Source organism: Bubalus bubalis, chromosome 19 (genome assembly GCF_019923935.1).
Source record: "Bubalus bubalis isolate 160015118507 breed Murrah chromosome 19, NDDB_SH_1, whole genome shotgun sequence".
Taxonomy (NCBI): Eukaryota; Metazoa; Chordata; class Mammalia; order Artiodactyla; family Bovidae; genus Bubalus; species Bubalus bubalis.
Window position 1 is genome coordinate 62744846 of NC_059175.1, and position 22739 is coordinate 62767584.

The 22739-nt window shown below is 41.9% G+C and overlaps 1 protein-coding gene across 1 annotated transcript in view; it reads right to left on the reverse strand.

The window, feature by feature from the left end:
* The window catches only part of MARCHF6 (membrane associated ring-CH-type finger 6), an 81656-nt gene extending 69334 nt beyond the window's left edge, over positions 1 to 12322 (reverse strand). The window contains exon 1 of the mRNA XM_025270709.2: positions 11848 to 12322. Coding sequence (XP_025126494.1) covers positions 11848 to 11866 — 19 coding nt within the window. The 5' untranslated portion in view covers positions 11867 to 12322. The remainder of the gene's footprint in view (positions 1 to 11847) is intronic.
* Positions 12323 to 22739: the final 10417 nt, after the last annotated feature.

The window sequence follows — 22739 nt, forward strand, 5'->3', positions numbered from 1 at the left end:
TCAGCAAAGCAATGAGAAGCACCAAAAACTGCAGGGCCTGAAACCAATATTAGTCAACAGAAAGGGCCCAATTCTTTTCCATGACAATGCCCAACCACATGTTGCACAACCAACACTTCAAAAGTTGAAGGAATTGAGCCATAAAATTTTGCCTCATCTACCATGTTTACCTGACCTCTGGCCAACCGACTACCACTTCTTCAAGCACCTCAACAACTTTTTGTAGGAAAAATGCTTCCACAATCAGCAGGAGAAAGAAAATGCTTTTCAAGAGTTTGTTGAATCACGAAGCATGGACTTTTATGCTACAAGAATAAACAAGCACCTCCCACGGGCAAAAAACATGTTGATTATAATGGTTCCTATTTTGATTAATAAAGATATGTTTGAGCCTAATTATAATTATTTGAAATTCAAGGTCTGAAACCACAATTACATTTGCACCAACCTAATATATAGACAGAAACAGATGAGTGGTTCCAGGGTCTGGAGGTAGAGTTGACCATAAAAAGGCATGGAGATATTTTGAGTAGTGAAAGAAGTATTCTATATCTTCTTGATTGTGGTGGCTACATGACTGCGTGCATTTGTCAAAAACTCACAGACATTAAATAAGGTAAATTTTACTTTAATTATACTTGGGGGGGGGGGAGATCAAAAGATTTTCTACAGTAGTGACTAAACAGATGTAGGAGTCAAGAACAGGTAATGAGAGATGAGAAACAGGAAATTAGAAAAGGCAATGACATGGGAAAAAAATGGTTCTCTCTCTAAAATGTGGTCTAATGAAGTTGTAGAGTGAAACGTATGGCAGTGAGCACATTTATTGCATCCAACCATGTTGCAAGGGACTGTGGGAATCATCAGTGCTGGTCATCAAATGTTTCCGGCATTCTACTTACTGGGTCTGTGGTGGGACTGCACTTCCCTGTCACCTCTGAAATCCTACATGGACATGTGACCTGCTATGGGCAATGCAATATGAGGTCTAGTGACGGGCATCACTTCTAGACAGAAGGCTTTGGGCACCGATGAAGACACTCCATCACACTCCATGCTCCTGCCTCACGGTCTCCCATCTAGATCTCCAGGTGATCCAACTTAGGACCATTTCGAGATGTGATGTCAGTGAGAAACGTCAACCTTTTGTTGGTTTAAGCTGCTCAGGTTTGGGGGTAGTTTGTGACTAAGACATAAATTAACCTTTCCTGTTTTATAAAGGATCTTAGCAGATTCACAAAACTAAAGCATAACTACCACCAACAGAGAAATTCAAAGAAAACTCTTTCCACCATCCTTTCATGCTCTCAAGAGCATTAACAATGCTGAAAAGAAAGACCAAAACTAGGTCCTTATCAGGCCAAGCTCCCAAGTCATCATCTGGTTTCTGACTGTGATGATGAAGCATGCTTACACTGGTGAATTTCCAATCACTGATGATCACAGGGCTGGGAAAATTACAGTGAATCTCACAGGCAAGTTAACAAGTGTGGAGTGACCAGCCCTAGATTTGGAAGTGCAACTTGAAACCTAGAAAATGGAAAAATAACCTACTTCCATTCTGTTAGCTTGGTTTCATTGTCCTGACCACCTCAGGTGGCATGAGGACCATGAAGAAACAAGACAAAAACACACAGGAGAGAAATCCTGGAATTTCTTTCCTAAAGGAGTTTAACACGTGCAAATAAAATGCCTCAAAGGGGAAAGGGGGGGCGGGGAGGGAGTCAAAGAATAATCTATTTTGTTTAGTAGGATCAATTCCACCACCTGAAACTTCAACAGAATAACAAGGCCAACGGTACAAAAGGAGAGCTAAGTGTACAAAAGATGCAGCCTGAGGCCCTTCACTAAAAATGAAATGTGGTGGAGTAAGGCTCCATCAAATTTACATGCAGTAAAATTACAAATCTTGTTCAGGCCAAAGTAAAATCAGTGCACTTTGCTGGTTATGACCACAAACCTACCTAGAAATCAAAGCTCTGCAAACCTACCTAGGAAAAAAAAAGCTCTTAGTGGTTCTCAAGGGCAAACTTCTGTTAAATCCTGTAGCAACTTTTGTTGCTTAGTTTGTTTGCTTATTTGAATATTTAGTATCTTCACAGAAGGAAATCAACCCTGAATATTCATTGGGACGACTGATGCTGAAGCTCCAATACTTTGTCCACCTGATGCGAAGAGTCGACTCATTGGAAAAGATCCTGATGCTAGGAAAGATTTATGGCAGGAGGAGAAGGAGACAATAGAGGACAATATGGTTGGATGGCATCATCAACTCAATGGACATGAGTTTGAGCGAACTCTGGGAGACGGTGAAGGACAGGGAAGACTGGTGTGCTGCAGTACATGAGGTCGCAAAGAGTCAGACACAACTGAGCGACTGAACAAGTATCTTCACAAAGCATACCTTCTGAAAGTTTCTAGCCCAGTACCTAGCTCAATTAAGGTACTTTGAATGAAACCTTCAAATCCTGAGTGACTGAGCAAGGAGACAGCCTAGGAGATGAAAGGGAGAGGGAAAGCCCAATAGTGTGAGGTTACCGAGTCAGCACCCATTTAGGGCTAGCCCATCCCTTTAGTTTTTTTAGCCAACAATCCAGTTCACCACATACATTCTAAGCATCTACTCTAAGGAAAAATACAGACCAACTTATAGCTTTGGGTACATCCTAACTCTTAAACCACTGTACCCTGAAAGCTCTTTAAGACTTCAAAAAGTTTCCACTTTCCTTCTGGTGATAAATGAGTAATAATTTTAATAAGCAATGGTTTAATATACTTTATTTTTTCGAACAGATTACATTTACAGAAAATGTGGGAAGACAGTACAATGTTTTCACATACCCAGTACCCCTATTACTAACATCCTCAGTACCCCTATTACTAACATCCTCAGTACCCCTATTACTAACATCCTACATTAGGATGTTACACTTCTATTACATTAGGGTGTTACTTTTATGACACTTAGTGAACCCATACTGACACACTATCATCAACTAAAGTCAACGGTCTATTCAGATTTCCTTGATCTTTACCTAAAGTGATTTTTCTGTTCCAGAATCCACATTACATTTAGTCGTCATGTCTCCTTAGGCTCCTCTTAGCTCTGGCAGTTTCTCAGACTTTGCTCATCTTTGACAACTTTTATCATTTCAAGGAGTATTACAAGATGCCCTTCTATCAGAATTTGTTTACAGTTTTTGCTCATGATTAGAGTGGAGCTATATTTTGGGAAGGAAAATCTCACAGGCAGAGTGCCATTTCATCACATAATATAGAGGATACATATTAACAACATGATTTGTATGACTGCTAAAGTTGACGCTGATTCACTTGGTTGTAGTAACAAAGGATTTTCAATATCTGATTATCGACAAAAATCTTATAATTAGCAGCTATGATTACAGTAAACAATTATTTAAAAGTATTACTCAGGACTTCCCTGGCAGTCAAGTGATTAAGATTCCACGCTTCCAATGCAGGGGGTGTGGGTTCGATCCCTGGTTGGGGAAATCCCACATGTCTCTTGGCAGGGCCACAATACTCAAAATATTACAGCCAAGATCAGGAGTGTGGCTACATAAACTGTGGTACATTCAGTACTTGGAATGTCTGTAGTCCCTTAAAAACAGCAAATTTAACAACTATTTGACAATATAGAAAAAATGAATATTAAATAAGCAAAGCACAAATTTTAAAAATGAATATACACTGTTCTTCCAACTAAGTAAGAAACCTAAAACAGCCTAAAAGAGAAAACATACACACAAAAAAATGACAGCCACTATAATGGATTAGATAAGAATATGGGTGATTTTCTTCTCCTCTTTCCCCAGTTTCTACTGTTTCATTGCTACTTTTACAACTATAAGAAAAAAACTGAACTAAAATTTTGTGGAAAACACTTCCTTTTTGACTGTGGAAGTATATATACATATACATACTTTTTAAATGTGGATTTGGTAATTAGGCCTTGAAAATTTTAAATTCCAATTTAAATTGGATTTAAAATTCCAATCCATATATCCCAAAGCTTAGTTATTTCTTGTCCCTTCAGATTACAGGTCATTACAAAACTAACATTCACCTGCACTACTGCTCCTGGAAGCCCAAAAACTAGTTTCCAGCCTGAAAACTACTACTAGACTTGAGTTACATTCTGTCAGTGAGACGCTCTTCTGTGAGATCAGAGATGGAGGGAAGGGGCACCGCCGTTTTCTACTTCTGGCTTTGCCCAGCAGTGGGCAAATGCAAGTTCAGCAGTAGAGGCAGTAACTCCCAAGTGTCAGCAGGAGTGTGCCGAGTATCAGTCGGATTCCTCTCAGCTCCAAACGTACCCTTCAGTACTACTTGTTCAGTAATAAGAGATGGGCTCTTTTAAACAGTTCTCAGAAAAGGATCTGTCAGTAGAGGGTGCTGGAGGGACAACACAGGAGGCCTGGAGCATGCCTGCTCCTGCTGTACTCTCAGTGGGTTTGCCAGCTTCTCACAGCCCCACTGATAAGACCTCAACACACTCCAGGCCTTGCACCCACAGCGGTACCCTAACTCTTTGTGCATGTCTAGCCACCCACCAACCTTGGGTTTCCTGCATGCGCCCTGGGGTGGGGGGAGGGGGAGGGGGGGTGTTTCCTGCTCACCCAGAAACTGTGGTCTAGCTCTGGCTTGGACAACTCCGTACTTCTCCAACGCAGTCTGAACCACAGCTGTGAGGAAGAGTCCCACCCCTCCAAAGTCTTCCTACCTGTACTTTGCCTCAGGCCCAGCCGTACCCTTTACAGTAGTCCTGGCATCTTTATAATTATTCTCTTACCACAGCTTAATAATTCTTTCAACTTCCTCTAATTAAGTTACTGTATTTTCAGTCTCCTCACTGAATACAAAGTACAAAGAAAAAAGAAGATTTAAAGAACCAAGTGAAAAGTTTAAGAACTGAAAAATACAGGGAGTCTAGGCTCATTCTTGGGCTCAGGCTCAACAGCAATGATTGTCTCAAGAAAAAGCACTTGGATTATTCTTTAGTATGACCAGTTGGAACTGCTTTTACGCCACTGAAACACCATTTTTACTATGGAAGAAAAAAAAAGCCTGACAGACAACAGTTACTCAGGCAGGTATGTGGCAGGCACTGTCACAAAAGAATGAAGTGAGTCTAAGAATCAAAGAAACCAACTGACAATATTTACTGCCAATGACAAAACTTTCAAGCAAAAATTAGGATTTTAGAAAACCTGTTTCCACCATAATAAGCATGATAGTTTCCCAAATATCTAAAGCCCTTCTAAGATAAGTGGTGTCCTTAATCAATGTGACTTTTATATTATACAGGAAAACATGTCAACATTTGGAAGATTTGCATAACTTGATCCAATAGCTACCAAATGATCAATACATGATACAAAGCCATGCTTAAGTAAGACATTGGATTTTTTAAAACAGCTTTACTGAGGGATAACTGACATACAATCAGATGCACTTAGAGGATACCACTTGATATGCTTGACACTGGTAAAACTGTCACCACATCCGAGATAATGACAGATCCATCACCACCAGAATTCTCAGGCCCCTTTGTAATCCTCCTTCATCTCTCATCCTTCTCTCACCCATCTCATTCCCTCTGAACTGACTGTTCTCCACAGCACATATAACCATCTTGTTTTGTCGTATAATTTATTACATGTTTATTTTCTGTTCTCCCTTCCTCCTTTACCAAGCCGAAGACAAGATCGCAGGCTCCATAAAAAAGGGATTTTGTCTATTTTGCTACCCACCTACCCCAGGTGCATAAAATAGTGCCTTGCTCGTAACAGCTGCTCAGTAAGCACTTGTCAAATAACTGCATGTATGCCTGGCCATGGGCATGCCAAAGCAGTGACAGCTGATTTGTGGCAAAAACAATGAAGCAGACATTACTGGAAGCAGATAAAAGACCATGTGGTTCCAGAAAGACAGTAACTAGCTGTCTGCTTCTGACAACTTACTATCCTTTGAACTCATTGCTTCCAAATCTAAGTCATCTCAAGGTTTTGCCATACTACAGGACATGATCAATATGATACACTTGAGCTTCATCCCTTCCGAATGAATACAATTCACAAAGCATTAAGAATAATTGCTTTGGCAGTCCATAAAAAACTGATGATCAGATTTTATATTATGTTTTGCTAGTTTGAGCAGTAATTTAGAAAAATGAAAAAGAAAAACATCAGCTCTATGTATCACTGGGCTGAAATAAGAGCACTCTACTATGGCAAAATGTTTAATATCTTAATGAGAGTTTCATACATCAATACTTGCTTGCAACATCAATTCCAATATTGCAGTGCTTTTACTTTTTAAAAGTGCATACCCTTTGGCAAAGGACAGCATTTTTCCTTTGAAACTGAAAACCTCAGTGCGTTGCAGAATCAGACTCCTGACAAAATGAGAAAGATATAAGATCTTCTCAAGCTCTGACATTTACAGATTTAATGAGAGCAGTTTATCTACCTAACAGAATGTCTTTCAAAAGTGGAATCAATTCTCTTAAACCCTGCCCCTGCTTTACCAACTAGGTTTACAAAATATTCTAAATGCTATGTTGTCATTTCAACAACTTTTATAACATCTTCACTAGAAGTATATTTTGTCTCAAGAAATTACTTTCTTTGCTCACCCCTTTGCAACTCATTTGTTAATATTTTACCATGAAATTACAAAATTCAGTCTCATCTTCAGGCTCCACTTCTAAATCTAGGCTTTTTGCTATTTACACCACATCTGCAATTACTTTCTCCACTGAAGTCTCGAACCCCTCAAAATCAGCAAGGGTTGGAACCAAACTCTTCTAAATTCCTGTTGACATTGATGTTTTTACCTCTTCCTGTGAATCATAAATGCTCTCTTTTAAATTTTTTTATTTATTCTTTTAATTGAATGATGGTTGATTTACAATGTTGTTCTAGTATCACAAATGTTCTTAATGGCATCTACAATGGTGAACCCTTTCCATAATGTCTTCAATTTACTTTGTCCAGATCCATCAAAGGAATCATTATCTTCATGTCAGCTTGCTGAAGCGACAGAGGATGAGATGATTAGATAACATCACCAGCCCAATGGACATGAATGAGGGCAAACTCCAGGAGACAGTGAAGGACAGGGGAGTCTGGCATGCTGCAGTCCATGGAGTTGCAAAGAGTAAGACATGCCTTTACGACTGAACAACAACAAATGGCAGCTATAAGCTTAAGAAATCTCTTCTTAAATAATAAGACTTTGATTTTCGAGGTCAAAATTATTAGTACTTTTTGATCCACTGGCTACAGAATGGATTCTGTTTGTCAGCAGGTATGAAAACAACATTCATCTCACTGCACATCTCCATCAGAACTCTTTGGTGATCAGGTACACTGTCAATGAGCAGTAACATTTTGAAAGGAATCTTTTTTTTTTCTGAGCAGTAGGTCTCAGCAGTGGGTTTAAAATATTCAGTAAACCATGTTGTAAACAGATGTGCTGTCATCTAGGCCTCGTTGTTCCATTTACAGAGCACAGGCAGAGTAGAATTAGCATAATAAGAATTATTAGGATTTTCAGAATAGTACATGAGCAACAGCTTCAACTTAAAATGACATTAGCCCCTAACACAAGTCAGCCTGTCCTCTGAAGCTTTTAAGTCAAGCACTGACTTCTCCTCTCCAGCTATTAAAATCCTAGTTGGCATTTTCTGCCAATATAAGGCTGTTTCGTGGATACTGAAAATCTGCTCTTCAGTGTGACCCACCTTCAAGAATTACCTCAGCTAGATCTTCTAGACATCTGGCTATTTCACTTTGCACTTCACCGTTAAAGAGACAACTTCTTTCCTTAAAACTCATGAACCAAGCTCTGCTAGCTTTAAACGTTTCCTCTGCAGCTTCCTCCATTCTCTCAGCCTTTACAGAACTGAAAAGAGTGAGAGCCTTGCTCTGGGTAGGCTTTGGCTTCAAGGAGTGTGGGCCTGGCCTGATCTCTCCAAACCACGAAGACTCTATTAGCAATACAGCTGCTTCTCTTTCTTATCATCTGTATGTTCACTGCAGCAGCACTTTTTTCTTCAACAACTTTATCTTTGCATTCACACCTTGGCTAGCTGGAGCAAGAGGCCTAGTTTTCAGCCTATCTTGGATTTCAATATACTTTCCTCACTAAGCTTAATCATTTCTAACTTGTGATTTAAAGTGAGAGACAGGCAACTATTCTTTCACTTTAACACTTAAAAGAGATCATTACGGGGTTATTAAATGGCCTAATTTCAATATTATAGTGTCTTAGGGAATAGTGAGGCCCTGAGGAGAAAAAAAAGAAATGGCAACAGCAGTGAGTGGGGCAGTCAGAAAACACACATTGATCAGTTAAGTTTGTTCTCTCTGTGGACACAGTTCATGGTGCCCCAAAACAACTGTAATAGTAGTAAATCACAGATCACTATAACAAATACAGTAATAATGAGAAAGTTTGAAATACGGAAAGAATTACTAAGATGTGACACAGAGACATGCAAGTGAGCAAATGTTTTTAGAAAAACAGCACCTACAGACTTGGTGCAGGGTTGCCACAAACCCTCAATTTGTTTAAAAAAAAAAAACAAAACATTATCTACAGAGCTCAATAAAGGGAAACAATAAAATCAAGGCATGCCTGTATTATGAGAATGATGATAAACCTGCTGGTTTTGCAAAAATAAGATTGAATATACTGAACACTTTAATACAGAACAAACAATTAATAAGAAGGGTCAAAATCTGGCAAATAATCACTTCTCTAACAATTCAGGGTTTTTACTACAAATATGAAACATTCTGGGCATATAACATCATATATGGTACCATTAAGGGAAAGCAACAAGCATTTTTAAAGGAGATGGAAGAGTTAACACTATTTGCTGATTGGTATTTCAGTAACAATCTATTCATATTAACATAATAAAAAAACAGGTAAGTAAACAATGTCTTCGGTGTTATTAACAATGCGTGGTAAAATTTAAAGATTTTTAAAATTTTTATGTTCTTTATGTTTAGCCAAATTTTCCAAGTCTCCTACAAAAAGACAGTTTCTTTTATAATCACATAAAAATCCAACTGCATTTTTTTAAGAAATAACCTGTAGTAACTCAATTAGCAAACAGAAGTTGCTTCCAAGCTTTTTGGTATTGTCACTATATCATTTTATCATGAAATCTTCTGTAATCCTCCCGCTCTTTCCAGCCTTTTTTCAAGTTAAGTTTACATTAATTTGAAAATTTCAGAAGACTTCTAATTTGGAGTTTTGCAAAATTAGGCATGAGAAGTATCAAAAGTCACTTTCATTTCATAGCTAACAGTGTCATAAAACAAATTCAAAGTGACACTGCCAATCATGTAAATGATTCATCTTATAAACAGAGTAACAAAAATTCAGTTATCTCAACACTGGATACAAGGTGAAAGTGAAAGTTGCTCAGTTGTGTCCAACTCTTTGTGACTCCATGGACTATAGTCCACCAGGTTCCTGTGTCCATGGAATTCTCCAGGTAAGAACACTGCAGTGGTTAGCAATTTCCTTCTCCAAGGGATCTTGCCCACCCAGGGATCAAACCCAGGTGTCCTGCACTGCAGGCAGATTTTTTACCATCTGAGCCACCAAGAAGACACAGTGTATCCACTTATAAATAGCTAATTTAAACATGAAGTCTGAAATATCTAACATAATCACAAAGTCCGACAGGACTGAGTTTGAATCTTGCCTCTGACTTCGGTCACCTGTTATGACCCTGGCAAAGTTACTTAATCACACTAACCCTCAGTCTCCTCATCTGTGAAAAGAGAATGCTACCTACCAATAAGTGTTTGTATGTAAAATATGAGTTGTGTGTAAAATGTTTAGTGAAGGACATGCCATACATCAAGCCCTCAGTAAATGTTAGTTATTTCAATACAGAACAGTATTCGAGTTAGTACATAAACATCATTTATACCTCATCCTGATTATAATTTTACACAGAAAAGAAAAAAAAAAAAAAACAAAACAAAACAGTGCACTAAGAAGCACACTGAAAATATGTCTTCCACGATTCCACACAGACTGAGATTCTGCAATTCCTGAATCACCACTATTGTACGGTAAGTGTATGCAGGTACTAAATGCATAAGCCCAAAGAATGAGAACTTAATAAAACATGCCGGTATATATCAAGTGATAAATCAATAAACACATGTATTACTAGGTTAAGTCATTAAAATTTGAACCCAAAAGGATGTATGGATGTAGACAGAAATTTACACACTAGGACCACCTGTCCAAAAAAAGTCATTCTTAATCTCAGCAGTTTCACTTGACTGTTTCCAAAGGAGTCTCCTGTGGCAATGATCTTTCTTTCACTCACAGTACATAATAGAAACAGCCGAAAGACAATGAAAGGAAAATTATTTGTAATTAGGATACCTAGGTTTAAATCTTTCTTATTCGGGTGTGAAACCTGGAAAAACTTTAACTAAAATAACTACCAATAACCTCCACATCTATAAAAGATAATACCTACCTACTCCACAGGGCTCTTAGTAAGATCAAATGTGAAGGCATGTAACTATGGTTTGTAAACTGTCAAGTATAACATGAAAATATCATTACAGCTGAGGTTCTTTTATTATCCAAGGAAACACTTCTTTAAAAAATGATCCCCTCCACTCATTACATATATGGACAACATATTTTCTACCACTAATTATTGCATACCACGACAGTCCTCAACGATCTTCATCTAAAATCACCAAGAGTCACAATCTGAAAGGCTCAAAGACGCTTATCACATCCCCACATAAGATACCTCAAGCATAAATGTATCTTCACTCAAAACAAGAAACAAATTAGTAAGTTCATCTATACACTCACTCAATATTCGATAGACTCTAGGAAGACAAAATTGCTTAAAAACAACCTAACTACCTTCACTGAATAAAGCAAATGCATGTCAATAGCCACAGATGTTTAGTTGTGTCTTCACTTCTGTATTCTGCTTACGAGTCAGCTGGTGTCAAAGCACACGCACCCACCAGGCAAACACACACACACACACACACACACACACGAACTCTGCTTATCGGTGTCAGGGGCTGAGCACAAAATAAACTGCACCCAAACAAAAGGAGTCTCTTCAGAGCCTTCCTGCTTCGAATAACCTCGCTGGGCCTGCTCCTTCCTCGTCTGTAAACAAATTACCGGTGGGGGGCACGCAAGCAAGAGGGCGAGGGCTTCAGATAGGGGTCACTCGGCCGTCACCTGGCGAGGTGTTTTTCGCGAAGTTTCAGAGTCAACAAAGAAGTTTCGTCGCGAAGGGGTAGGGCCGCTGGAACGGCCGGGCGAAGCAACGTTAAAAGACGGACAAAACCGAGTATGGCGGGGTCGGGGGGAGAAGGACGTAGAAAACACCCCCTCAGACTTCGAGCCGCGACGACGGCGCCGTCGCCCCCCGGGGCCGACGGGACGGAGTCGGGGGGTCGGGGAGCCACGCCGGCCACCGCAGCCCGACGCCCCCGGCCCACGACCCGCGCGGGCGCGCGGGGAACGGCTGGAGGCGCCGACGGGTCCCCCTCAGGCTCCCCGCCGCCCCACGCGCCCCGCTCCTCCGCGGGGCAAACGGCCCGGGTGCCGGCCCCGCCACGGTCCCGCCCGCTCGCGACGCTGTCATCGCAAGCCCCTGACCCGAGCGGAGGCGCCCCCCGCCCACACCGCCACCTCACCCGCCGCCCGGGCCCCGCCGCCCTCCTCGAGCGCCGCACGGAACCGGCACGGGCCCGACCCGACCGCGGGAGCCGCAAGCACAGGGCGCGGGCGCCGCCGACTTACCTTCCTCCGCGGTGTCCATCTTGTCTGGGGGGGCGGCGGTGACGCAGCCGCGAGGCTCCAGCGGCCGCGGCCGGAGCCTTCCGGCCGGGGCGGGAAAGGGGGAGGGAAGGGGAGGAAGGAGGGAGCGGAGCCGGCCCGGGCAGGTGCGTGTGCTCAGGTGCGAGAGAGGAAGAGAGAGGGGGGAGAGGGAGAGGGAGAGAGGCTGACAGAAAGCGGGCGAGAGAGGGGAGGGGGAGGGGCGGGGAGAGCGGAGGGGCGAGGCCTGGGCGGGGCGTGCAGGCGGAAGGGGCGGGGCGCCTCCACGACGTGTGTTGTCACTTCCGGCAGCGCCGTTGTGCGCATGCTCAGTGGGCGGTGGCCGCGGGGGCGTTGCGGGACATTCCCTCCCCACCCCCCGACTCCCTCCACAGGCCGCGGGGTGGCCACTGTAGTGGGCCGCGGGCCACTTGGGCTTTGTCCAGAGGGCTGCGCGGCCGGAGAGGCTGAAACCTTAGAAGGAGCTGAACTCTAATGACACCGAGGTGGGGGCGGGGGGGCGGCGACAGAGAAGGCACGGAGCCAAGGGAGGAGGGCAGCGGGAATGAGCCCTGCACCCGCCTCCGTACCGCGGTGCACCACACAGGCGGGCCTCGGGGCTAAAGAGCTACCTGGGCGCCTGTGAAAAGACGAGTTCTGCGCCCGGCTCCACTCCCCTCTTCCTGCCCGATACTCCGTCGGTCCAGGAATAGGCACTTTTGTTCCGCACCTGTGGGCAGTTCTGATGCACGTTTTGAGGAAGTGCTAAAATGTCATTAGTATGAGAAAGGCAAGTCCTAACTTTACCGACATCCCTCCCCCAGGAGACTTCTTCATTTGACTGGAAGGACCGCTTCAATAAACTGCTTAGGCTGGAGGCTGTAACATCCGCCTCTAAGGAAATTGGTTCAAACTGTGAAGTGAAAATTTGTTATTAAGGGGGCTTCCATGGTGGCTCAGATGGTATAGCGTCTGCCTGCAATGCAGGAGACATGGGTTTGATCCCTGGGTCGGGAATATACCCTGCAGAAGGAAATGGCAACCCACTCCAATACTCTTGCCTGGAAAATTCCATGGACAGAGGAGCCTGGTGGGCTACAGTCTATGGGGTCGCAAAGAGTCGGACACGACTGAGCGACTTCACTCACTTTGTTATTAAGTGTCAAAGCCAGCAGCAATTTCTGACCTCCAAATACGAATCCCAAACTGCAATCCACTGGATGTTGCTACCCCAACCCCGCCTTTGATTGCTCAGGAGCTGGGGGAAATGCAAGGTGAATAAGGAAACGGAGTTGAACCCCCCGCCCCCCATAGCTGAGGTGCATGTGAAAGGAATGAATTCAGTGAGCCCAGAGGGTTGCATCTTCCCATACCTGGAATGCTGAATTCCTTAACTTGATAACCTGATCTTTGATGTTCAGACCGCGTGATCCCTTGGTTGTAAACTTGTATATAGCCTGACTACCCCACCTGCCTCCTTGGAGCAGTTTTGTCGAGTTCTAAACATTTCCACCAAGTAACTATTTTCAGGTTGTGATTACATCCTTTTAGTTGACACGTTGTACACAGGGCTTGATACATTGAGCTGTGGATGGATGTTTACCTGGCCAGAGGTGAATTGCTTCTGCCTGATGAAAGACAGCCCTGCCTGGATCAGCACACACCTTTCCTCACTGTAATTCTTGCTTTTTACTCTAAAGGAAGAACTGTCACACAACATTGTAAATCAACCATATTCCAATTTAAAAGAAAAAAAAAACCTATTTAGAAAATACAAGTTATGTCACCATCTTTGAATTGCCTGAGTAGAACTAGAGATATCGGTAATCCTAAGAAAATATATTTTAAAGACTATGTAAATGAATTGCAAAAATAAGAATGCTAGCAATACTTTTTCTATCTGTGAGAGTGAAGGAGTTGGGAAGATTCCCGCTTCCTGTAAGCCTCATCAATCAGAATGAGACTTAGATTAAAGATAATGGAGGACTTCCAGAAAAACAGAAGCCTTTGAAGACTAATGCCATTGATTTTTCCAGTCACTCATGTTGCCCACGGTGGGAAAGAATTGAAATTCTTGACGCAATAATGGAGGCCCACTAATTTCAAGGGCTGACCTTGAGACTTGAACATATTTAAACTTTTCCTTAAATATGTTTGGACTATATTGTCTCCCAAGAAATTGTATCTGAAGGAGGCTCATACCTCAGTCCCCACCCTCCCACCCAACGTGTGGAGCAGGCACGTCTGCTCTAAGGCCTGTGGCAGGGCGCATCTCACTCAGCTCAGACCAGGGGCACGGTTCCCCACCACCAGTTCAGACCCAGTCTCAGGTGTCATAAAGCAAAAGGGGGGAGGATTCTGAGAGGTAGACTTTGAGATTTACTGAGGGACGTGCTAGCGGTCTGTCAGAGCAGGTATGTGAACCTCCGGGCAGTAGAACAGGGTTAGAATTGGAGGAATGTATGTGGTGTGGGTGGAGGGCTCCCTGCCTTTGTCTTTACGTCTTTCTGTGGTGCTCTAAGGAAAGTTACTTCAAGAATTAAGCACTGCCCCAATGTTTTTTCATTCAGCCCTTGGAGTTTAAAGATAAGAGTAATCAACCAACATCTGCTGAGTCCTTACTATGTGTCAGGCAGTGGTCCTTACAACAGGGCCTTGGAAATAAAGTCACTCAGACATCGGATGCAGTTAACCGTTGACAGGAACCCAACTAAGCCCGTAGACAAAAGGGAGGAGTGTACTGTTGAGGTGAACAAACTGTGACTAGTGTAGTGGTCCAGTGGGCCTCCGGAACTGCTGGAACTAGAGTCTTCTCTCTGCCCACACCCCTCAGCTCTGCTTCGTTCTGTACATCAGCTTCTTGCGGTCAGACCAGCTTCCTCCACGTGGCTGGGGACTGATAGCTCTCAAGGCCATATCTTCAGCTTCTCCATCAGACAGGCTGAGGGTGACGCTCTCCAGCCCCAAGTAATTCTCAGGGAAGGACAGTTAATCGGTCCAGCGAGGTGCACATCCCTAAACCCAATGATGAGGGTCTGTAAGAATATGTACGCTGCCATTGAACTCGGTTGCTGAAGCGCAGAAAAAGCATTTCCCAGGAGAAAAGGGAGCCCAAAACTATAGAGAGGCGTTATAGTTAGAATTCTCATTGTTTTCAAACAAGTACACCAAGATTGTAAAGAAATATTTTAATTTGCCACACTTTTATCCAAGGAAACCAATTAGAATTCATACAGAATTTTACCCTGGGAAAAGTTATTTTAGTCAAAAGAGACACTTAAAGGTATAGCATATATGTGGTTGTAGCCTGAGTGTGTGTGTGTGTGTGCGTGTGTATGTGTGTGTCTGTGTTACTCTGCCATGAGAATACTATAGTAATTCTGGGTTTCCATGTAGCAATAAAATGAGCAACAGAGCTTGTGTGGGAAGACAACAGTACAAATTTTTGAGCACTAACTCTAACACACTAACAATAACAATAATTAACCCTAATCCCTATTATGAATGAACATTAGTAGCAATTTGTGAAGAAAATATTATACCCATTTTATAGATGAGGAAACTGAGACTCACAATTGGTAAGTAACTTGCTTTTGGCCATATGTAGAAGAGGAACCCAGAGAAGGCGATGGCACCCCACTCCAGTACTCTTGCCTGGAAAGTCCCATGGATGGAGGAGCCTGGTAGGCTGCAGTCCATGGGATCACTAACAGTCGGACACAACTGAGCAACCTCACTTTCACTTTTCACTTTCATGCATTGGAGAAGGAAATGGCAACCCACTCCAGTGTTCTTGCCTGGAGAATCCCAGAGACGGGGGAGCCTGGTGGGCTGCCGTCCATGGGGTCGCACAGAGTTGGACACAACTGAAGTGACTTAGCAGTTAGCAGTTTCCCATTAACAGCCATACTCTTAACACTACCATTACACTCTCAACTTTTTACTGTTAGCCCATGTTTATAGAGAACCCAAGACTTTGCAACAGTTGCACAGAATTGCTGCTGATACAGCAATTAAGCAAAATGCCTTGCTATAAGCTTAACATTATTAACATCTACAAATTATTGAAGACATTATCTTAACATTAAACTCTCCTTCCTTCCTGTTCTCTTTTTCCTCTTATTTCATCTTGCCTTCCATTTTTCTATCCCATTTCTCTTCCTTTCCTGTGATGAGACACAACAGTAATGTGGGCAAGAACATGGGTGCTGAAAGGAGAGGCATGCAGGTGGCAGAAAGAGGGGAAGACTGGTTGGGTTGGACAATTTTTTACATTGAATAATGACGATCAGATTTTCCATTGCTGGAGAAAATACTAACGTGGAAAAGGAGAAGGCTAGGAAGAACCCTGAGTCTTGGACTGGAACTATAGGTATCATTAGGAACTCATTTTTAAACACATAAACAGATATAAAAATATATACAGTTGACCTCTGAACAATGTAGGGGGTTAGAAGCACGGACACACCCGCTCCACGCAGTCCAAAAGCTGACTATAACTTTAGAGTGAGCCTTCATATCTGTGGTCCCACATCCTTGGAGTCAACCAACCTCGGATCGTATAATACTATAGTATATATTTATTGAAAAAGTCCAAGTGAACCCATGCAGTTCAAAGCCATGTTGTTCAAAGCTCAACTGCATATATGTCTACAAATATAACGTGTAATACATATCAGACATTAAGTACATATACTGGTAAATATATATTATATAATGTTATATATATGTTATATGTATTTCTTAGGTCTGTCCCCTGAGAGGATTTCCATGCAATGATGTCCCCAGTAGCTATGAGCACACTGAAAATACAGACTTTGGTCTCTAATACCATGCTCCACCAAAAGGAACCAAGACTGTATAATACCATAATGATAGACATATGTCATTATACATTTGCTCAAACCCATAGAGTGAAGTGTGATGCAAGTCATGGACTTGAGGTGATTATGATGTGTCAATTCTAGCAAATGTAGCAAATATATCATGGGAGAATGTTGATAGTGGGGGTGGGGGGCAGCAACTCTACAGGGAAGCCTGGTGTGCTAAAGTTCATGGGGTCACAAAGAGTTGAACATAACTTAGTGACAGAAGGACAACAACAAGCATGGGCACGTGGAAATCTGTGTACCTTCCTCTCCCTTTCTCTGTGAACCTTGCTGCTGCTTCAGTCGTGTCCAGCTCTGTGAGACCGCATGGACAGCAGCCCCCCAGGCTCCTCTGTCCACAGGATTCTCCAGGCAAGAATACTGGAGTGGGTTGCCATTTCTTGGAAACCCACTCTGGAAATGCTCTACTCAGAAAATAAATTACTGTAAACAAAGTCAGCCACACAACAAGCCACTCTTAGATGCTGCGCGCTTTCCAAAAGGAGACAAAGAGGCAGGTTTCAGCCGTCGGTACCATCGTGAGCACCCTGGGACCTTAAACTGCTCTAAAAAAAAATAAAGTTCAAAATTTTCCAAAAAAAGATTTATATGGGGAAAAAATAGGAACCAAGACTCTGCGGAAATGTCAAATTTTAGGGCTAGACCAAGAAAACCAAAGATGAGCCTAGAACATTGTGAAAAAGCTAAGGAAATGCTCAAAAATTGACAGGGTTATGCTAAAAGGATATAGAAACTGGCCCAAAGAGGCTCCCACTTGCCATGCTGGGAACAATTTGAACATGAAAATACGCACTACAGTAACAGATTATAGCCTATTGAATAAAACAAGAATCCATGAGCTCATTGTGATATAAACCAGTAGGGAGAGAAAAAACTTCTTCCTCTGCAGTATAACGCCACCCAGTAAGTGTAAAAAGGAATGATACAAACAGAAAAACCAGTTGTTAATAAAGGTTAAGAGTTGTTAATAAAGGTTAAGAATGGGTAAAGTTTCAATGAGAAAGAGCATTTTAGCATATTACTGCAACATTTCCCAATCATTAAAAAGAAAAATAGCTTTACAGTGACTATACCAACATAACTAGATGATCAAGGTTACAGTCATCAGCTATGGGAAAGACTGACATAATGAGAAAATCAAAGTTTATCAGGAATGCATGCCTAAGTCTAAGAATAGGGACACATCCAATGGAATCGGGTTGAGTGCCAGTCTACAGGCCTGTATTCCCTTAAACTCTCAAGGACATGATAGACAGAATGACTGAGGAGCAGTTCCAGATTGGAGGAGGCAGAAGAAACATGACAACTAATCACACAATGTATGAAAATCCTGGACCTGAAGACCAGAAAAGACATTTTCAAGACAAGTAGCAAAACTGAAATTTGAATGGGTTCTTTGAATGATAGCGTTGTATCAGTGTTGATTTCTCGACCTCTTGAGGGGTCCTTGCTTAGAGAAATGCACATGAGGATATTTAGGGGTGATGTAGAATCAGGTCTTAAGCTTGTAGTCAAATGGTTCAGAAAAAGACTAAATGTGTGTTTGTGTTTGCAAGTGTGAGAAAGAGAGAGAAATGTTAAAAGCTGGTGAATCTGGGTGAAGGAATATGGGAGCTTTTTTGGACTGTACTTGCAACTCTTCTGTGAGTCTGAAATTATTCTGACATCATTTTTTAAATGAAAGTTGCTAAGTTCTGATAGAACTGTAAAGTAGTGATTCTCAAATTTGGGGAATCCCAGTCATAAGCATCTCTGACAATCTGACAAAATCTGTGGGCTTTTTTCCCAGAAAAATTGCATAAACTCAAAATGTTGCATACAGTTTTCTGAGAGTTCATGGATGCCTTCAAGTCTATGCGGAAACCTCAGGTTAAAAGAGTTTCTTATAAATCCACACATCTATGGGCACCTTATCTTTGACAAAGGAGGCAAGAATATACAGTGGGGCAAAGATAGTTTGTTCAATAAATGGTGCTGGGAAAACTGGACAGTTACGTGCAAAAGAATGAAATTAAAACACTTCCTAATGCCAAACACAAAGATAAACTCAAAATGAATTAAAGACCTAAATGTAAGACCAGAAATTATAAAACTCTTAGAGGAAAACATAGACAGAAAATGATGACATAAATCACAGAAAGATCTTCTATGACCCAGCAGTCAGAGTAATGGAAATAAAAACAAAAATAAATAAGGGAGGCCTAATTAAACTTACAAACTTCTGCACAGCAAAGGAAACTATAAACAAGGTGAAAAGACAGTCCTCAGAATGGAAGAAAATAATAGCAAATGAAGCAACTAACAAAGGAATTAATTTCTGAACTATGCAAGCAGCTCATAAAACTGATACCACAAAAGCAAACAACCCAATCAAAAAGTGGGCAAAAGACCTAAAGAGACAATTCTCCAAAGAAGACATACAAATGGCTAATAGACACATGAAACGACGCTCAGCATCGCTCATTATGAGAGAAATGCAAATCAAAACTACAGAGAGATACCACCTCACACCAGTCAGAATGGCCTTAATCAAAAAATCCATAGACAATAAATGCTGGACAGGCTGTGGAGAAAAGGGAACACTTTTGCACTATTGGTGGGAATGTAATTGGATACAGCCACTCTGGAAGACAGTATGAAGACTGCTCAAAAAACTGGGAGTAGAACTACCATATGACCCAGCAGTCCTACTTCTTGGCATATACCCTGAGGAAATCAAAATTGAAAAAGGCCCATGTACCCCAGTGTTCATCGCAGCACTGTTTACAATAGCTAAAACATGGAAGCAACCTAGATGTCCATCATCAGATGAATGGATAAAGAAACTGTGGTACATATATACAATGGAATATTACTCAGCTGTAAAAGGAATGCATCTGAGTCAGTTCTAATGAGGTGGATGAGCCTAGAGCCTGTGATACAGAGTCAAGTGAGTCAAAGAGAAAAACAATGTATATTAACGCATATGTATGGAATCTAGAAAGATGGTACTGATGAACCTATTTGCAAAGCAAAATGGAGATGCAAACAGAGAACAGACTTGTGAGCATGGGCGGGGGAGGGAAGAAGAGGATGGGACGAATGGAGAGAGTAACATGGAAGCGTATACACCATACGTAAAATAGACAACCAACAGGAATTAGCCGTGTGACTCGGAACTCAAATCGGGGCTCTGTAACAACCTAGAGGGATGGGAAGGTGTGGGAGCTGGGAGGGAGTTTAAAGAGGGAGGGGACACACATATCCCTGTGGCTGACTCATGTGGATGTATGGCAGAGGACGACACAGTATCGTGAAGCAATTTTCCTTCCATTAAAAATAAATATGTTTGGAGGGGGAAAAAAACACAACACTTCTCACTTAAAGTATTGAGAAAAATTATGATGTTCACTTCCTCTTTCTAAGAATATAGCAGGCCAGGTTATTTAGACCAACAGTTGAAAATACTTGACAAAATATAAAAAATATATTTGTAAAACCACTGACGCATCGACAAAAAATAAAAACGAACAGGCCAGAATCTAAGGTCCTGATGTAAACGGAACACAGCCGTGACTTTTGCTCTACTGATACAGGCAAACTTTGAACTTGTGTATCGACAGATTCCAGGGGAAAGAATAACATCAAAGCCCAGAGCCTGCCCAAGGGGAAACAACGGTTAAAAGACCTTCTCCGGGGATCCTCCCCCAAGGCCCAAAGAGCTGCTATCTCAAGAGGATTAGTGAACCAAAAGTCAAGCCCCCTCTCTGAAAGTTCTAGGAAAAGTTGGTTTTGCTGAGCCTTTTGAAAATTGTACCCTTGAACCAGCCCTGGCATGGATTGCATCTCAAACTCATGACACCCCAGTGACCAAATAATCTCAAGCAGCAAATGTCATTGAAAATGATCTTGTGCTGCTGGGACCCCTAAGGATCTGGCAAAAGCAAACACAAATTCTCTCCAGAGGAAAGCACTTGATTTCTCGCTGCCTTAGTCTGCTAGGGCTGCCCTAAAAGAATACTACACACTGGGGGATTCAACAACAGAAATGTGTTTCTCACAGTTATGGAGGCTAGAAGTCCAAGACCAAGGTGCCATGAAGGTTAGCTTCTCCTGAGGCCTCGCTCCTGGACTTGCAGATGGAGACCTTCTCTGCGTGTCTTCACATGACCTTTGCTCTGTGCTCATGCGTGGCTGGTGTCTCTCTTCCTGTAAGGACATCAGTTCTATTGGATGAGGGCCCTCCTCTTATGACCTCCTTTAACCTGAATTACCTCCTTAAAGTCTCCATCTCCAAATACAATCACACTGAGGGCTAGGGCTTCAACAAATTAATTTTAGAGAGCCAGCTCAGTCCGTAACACTAGCCTTCAAAGAACTTTCACAAATGGACTTACAAAGCAGTTGAGCTGCACATTAAACATGACCAAATATATGTGTGAAGAAGAACAGACAACAGATAACAGAACCCATCCAACAAGGACTTCAGATATGGGGATTACCAGACAAAGATTTTAAAGAACCTGGGGGAGTGGGGGAGGTTCAAGTGGGAGGGGACATATGTATACCTATGGCTGATTCATCTTGATATACAGCAGAAACCAATACAACACTGTAAAGTAAATATCCTCCAATTAATAATTTTTAAAAGACTATAAAGAAATCATACTTACTTGAATCGTTTCTTAAAGTGATGGGACAGTTTAAAAATAGGAGTTTTACTCCAGAATTATATCTTTGCTACCATTTAAACATACAATGAGAAACTTTATTTATCAAGAAATGAAGTTAATAATTTTTTAAGGTCTGCACAAGCAAAATCTTTAGAGAATTCTGAACTTAGCATAAATAAGGCTACCTCTGTCCTTGTGCATTTGGAAGCCTGTGGCCTTGGATCTTCAACAGCAGTGCCTTCAGCCACCCACCCACCCCCAACCACCCACCTTTCATTTATTGATATTTCCCTTAGGCCAACACAGGCGTGGCATGTAGCAGCAAGTCAATAAATATTGGCTTAATAAGCAAAGCATAATTTTCCAGGAGATACTTTTTGTTGCTGAAATAGCAACATGTGTATGAATGCCTTTCTTAGCAAGAGGTTCAATTATATGGCAGCTGAAATATCAACTGAGCAACAATGATGTATTAGGTTTGTATGTCTGTACTTTTATATCTGTTCTCAGTAATAATGAATTCAATTTCAGTGCTTCAGACAGTCTCAACAAGGAGGTACATTGAATCAAATCAAATCATCAAAACAAAGTACCAAGTGTTTCTTATCCCTAACACATTCAGATACAACATTCACATAAAAATTACTTGCAATTTAGGCCAAAGTGTTACTGAGATGAAGGCACTCAAGACCAGTTTTTTTCCTGCACATTTTATTATGAACATTTTCAAACGTACAGACCTTGGAGAAGGAAATGGCAACCCACTCCGCTATTCTTGTCTGGAGAATCCCATGGTCAGAGGAGCCTGGCAAGCTACAGTCCATGGGGTCGCAAGAGTCAGACACAACTTAGTAACTAAACCACCAACCAAACGTACAGAAAAGTTGAAGGAATAGTGCAATGAACACCTATATGCTCTCAGCCTAAATTCAATTATTTACATTGAATTAAACAATTATTTTAATGTTAAATTAATTGTTAAACAATTATTAACATTTAGTCATTTGGATTTTTTAAAATAATTTTTTGTTTGTTTATTTTTGGCTGCCCTGGGTCTTCGTGACTGCCCGTGGGCTTTCTCTCGCTACGGCGAGCCAGGGCTACTCTCCAGTTGCAGTGCGTGGGCTTCTTCTTGCGGTGGTTTCTCTTTTTGCAGAGCACAGGCTCTAGGTTACACAGGCTCAGTACTTGTGGCTAGCGGGCTTAGTTGCCCCACGGCATGTGGAATCGTCCCGGACCAGGGATTGAACCCATGTTCTGTGTATTGGCAGGTGGATTCTTAACCACTGGACCACCAGGGAAGTTGGAGCCATGTATTTTAATCATAGCGTTTTTC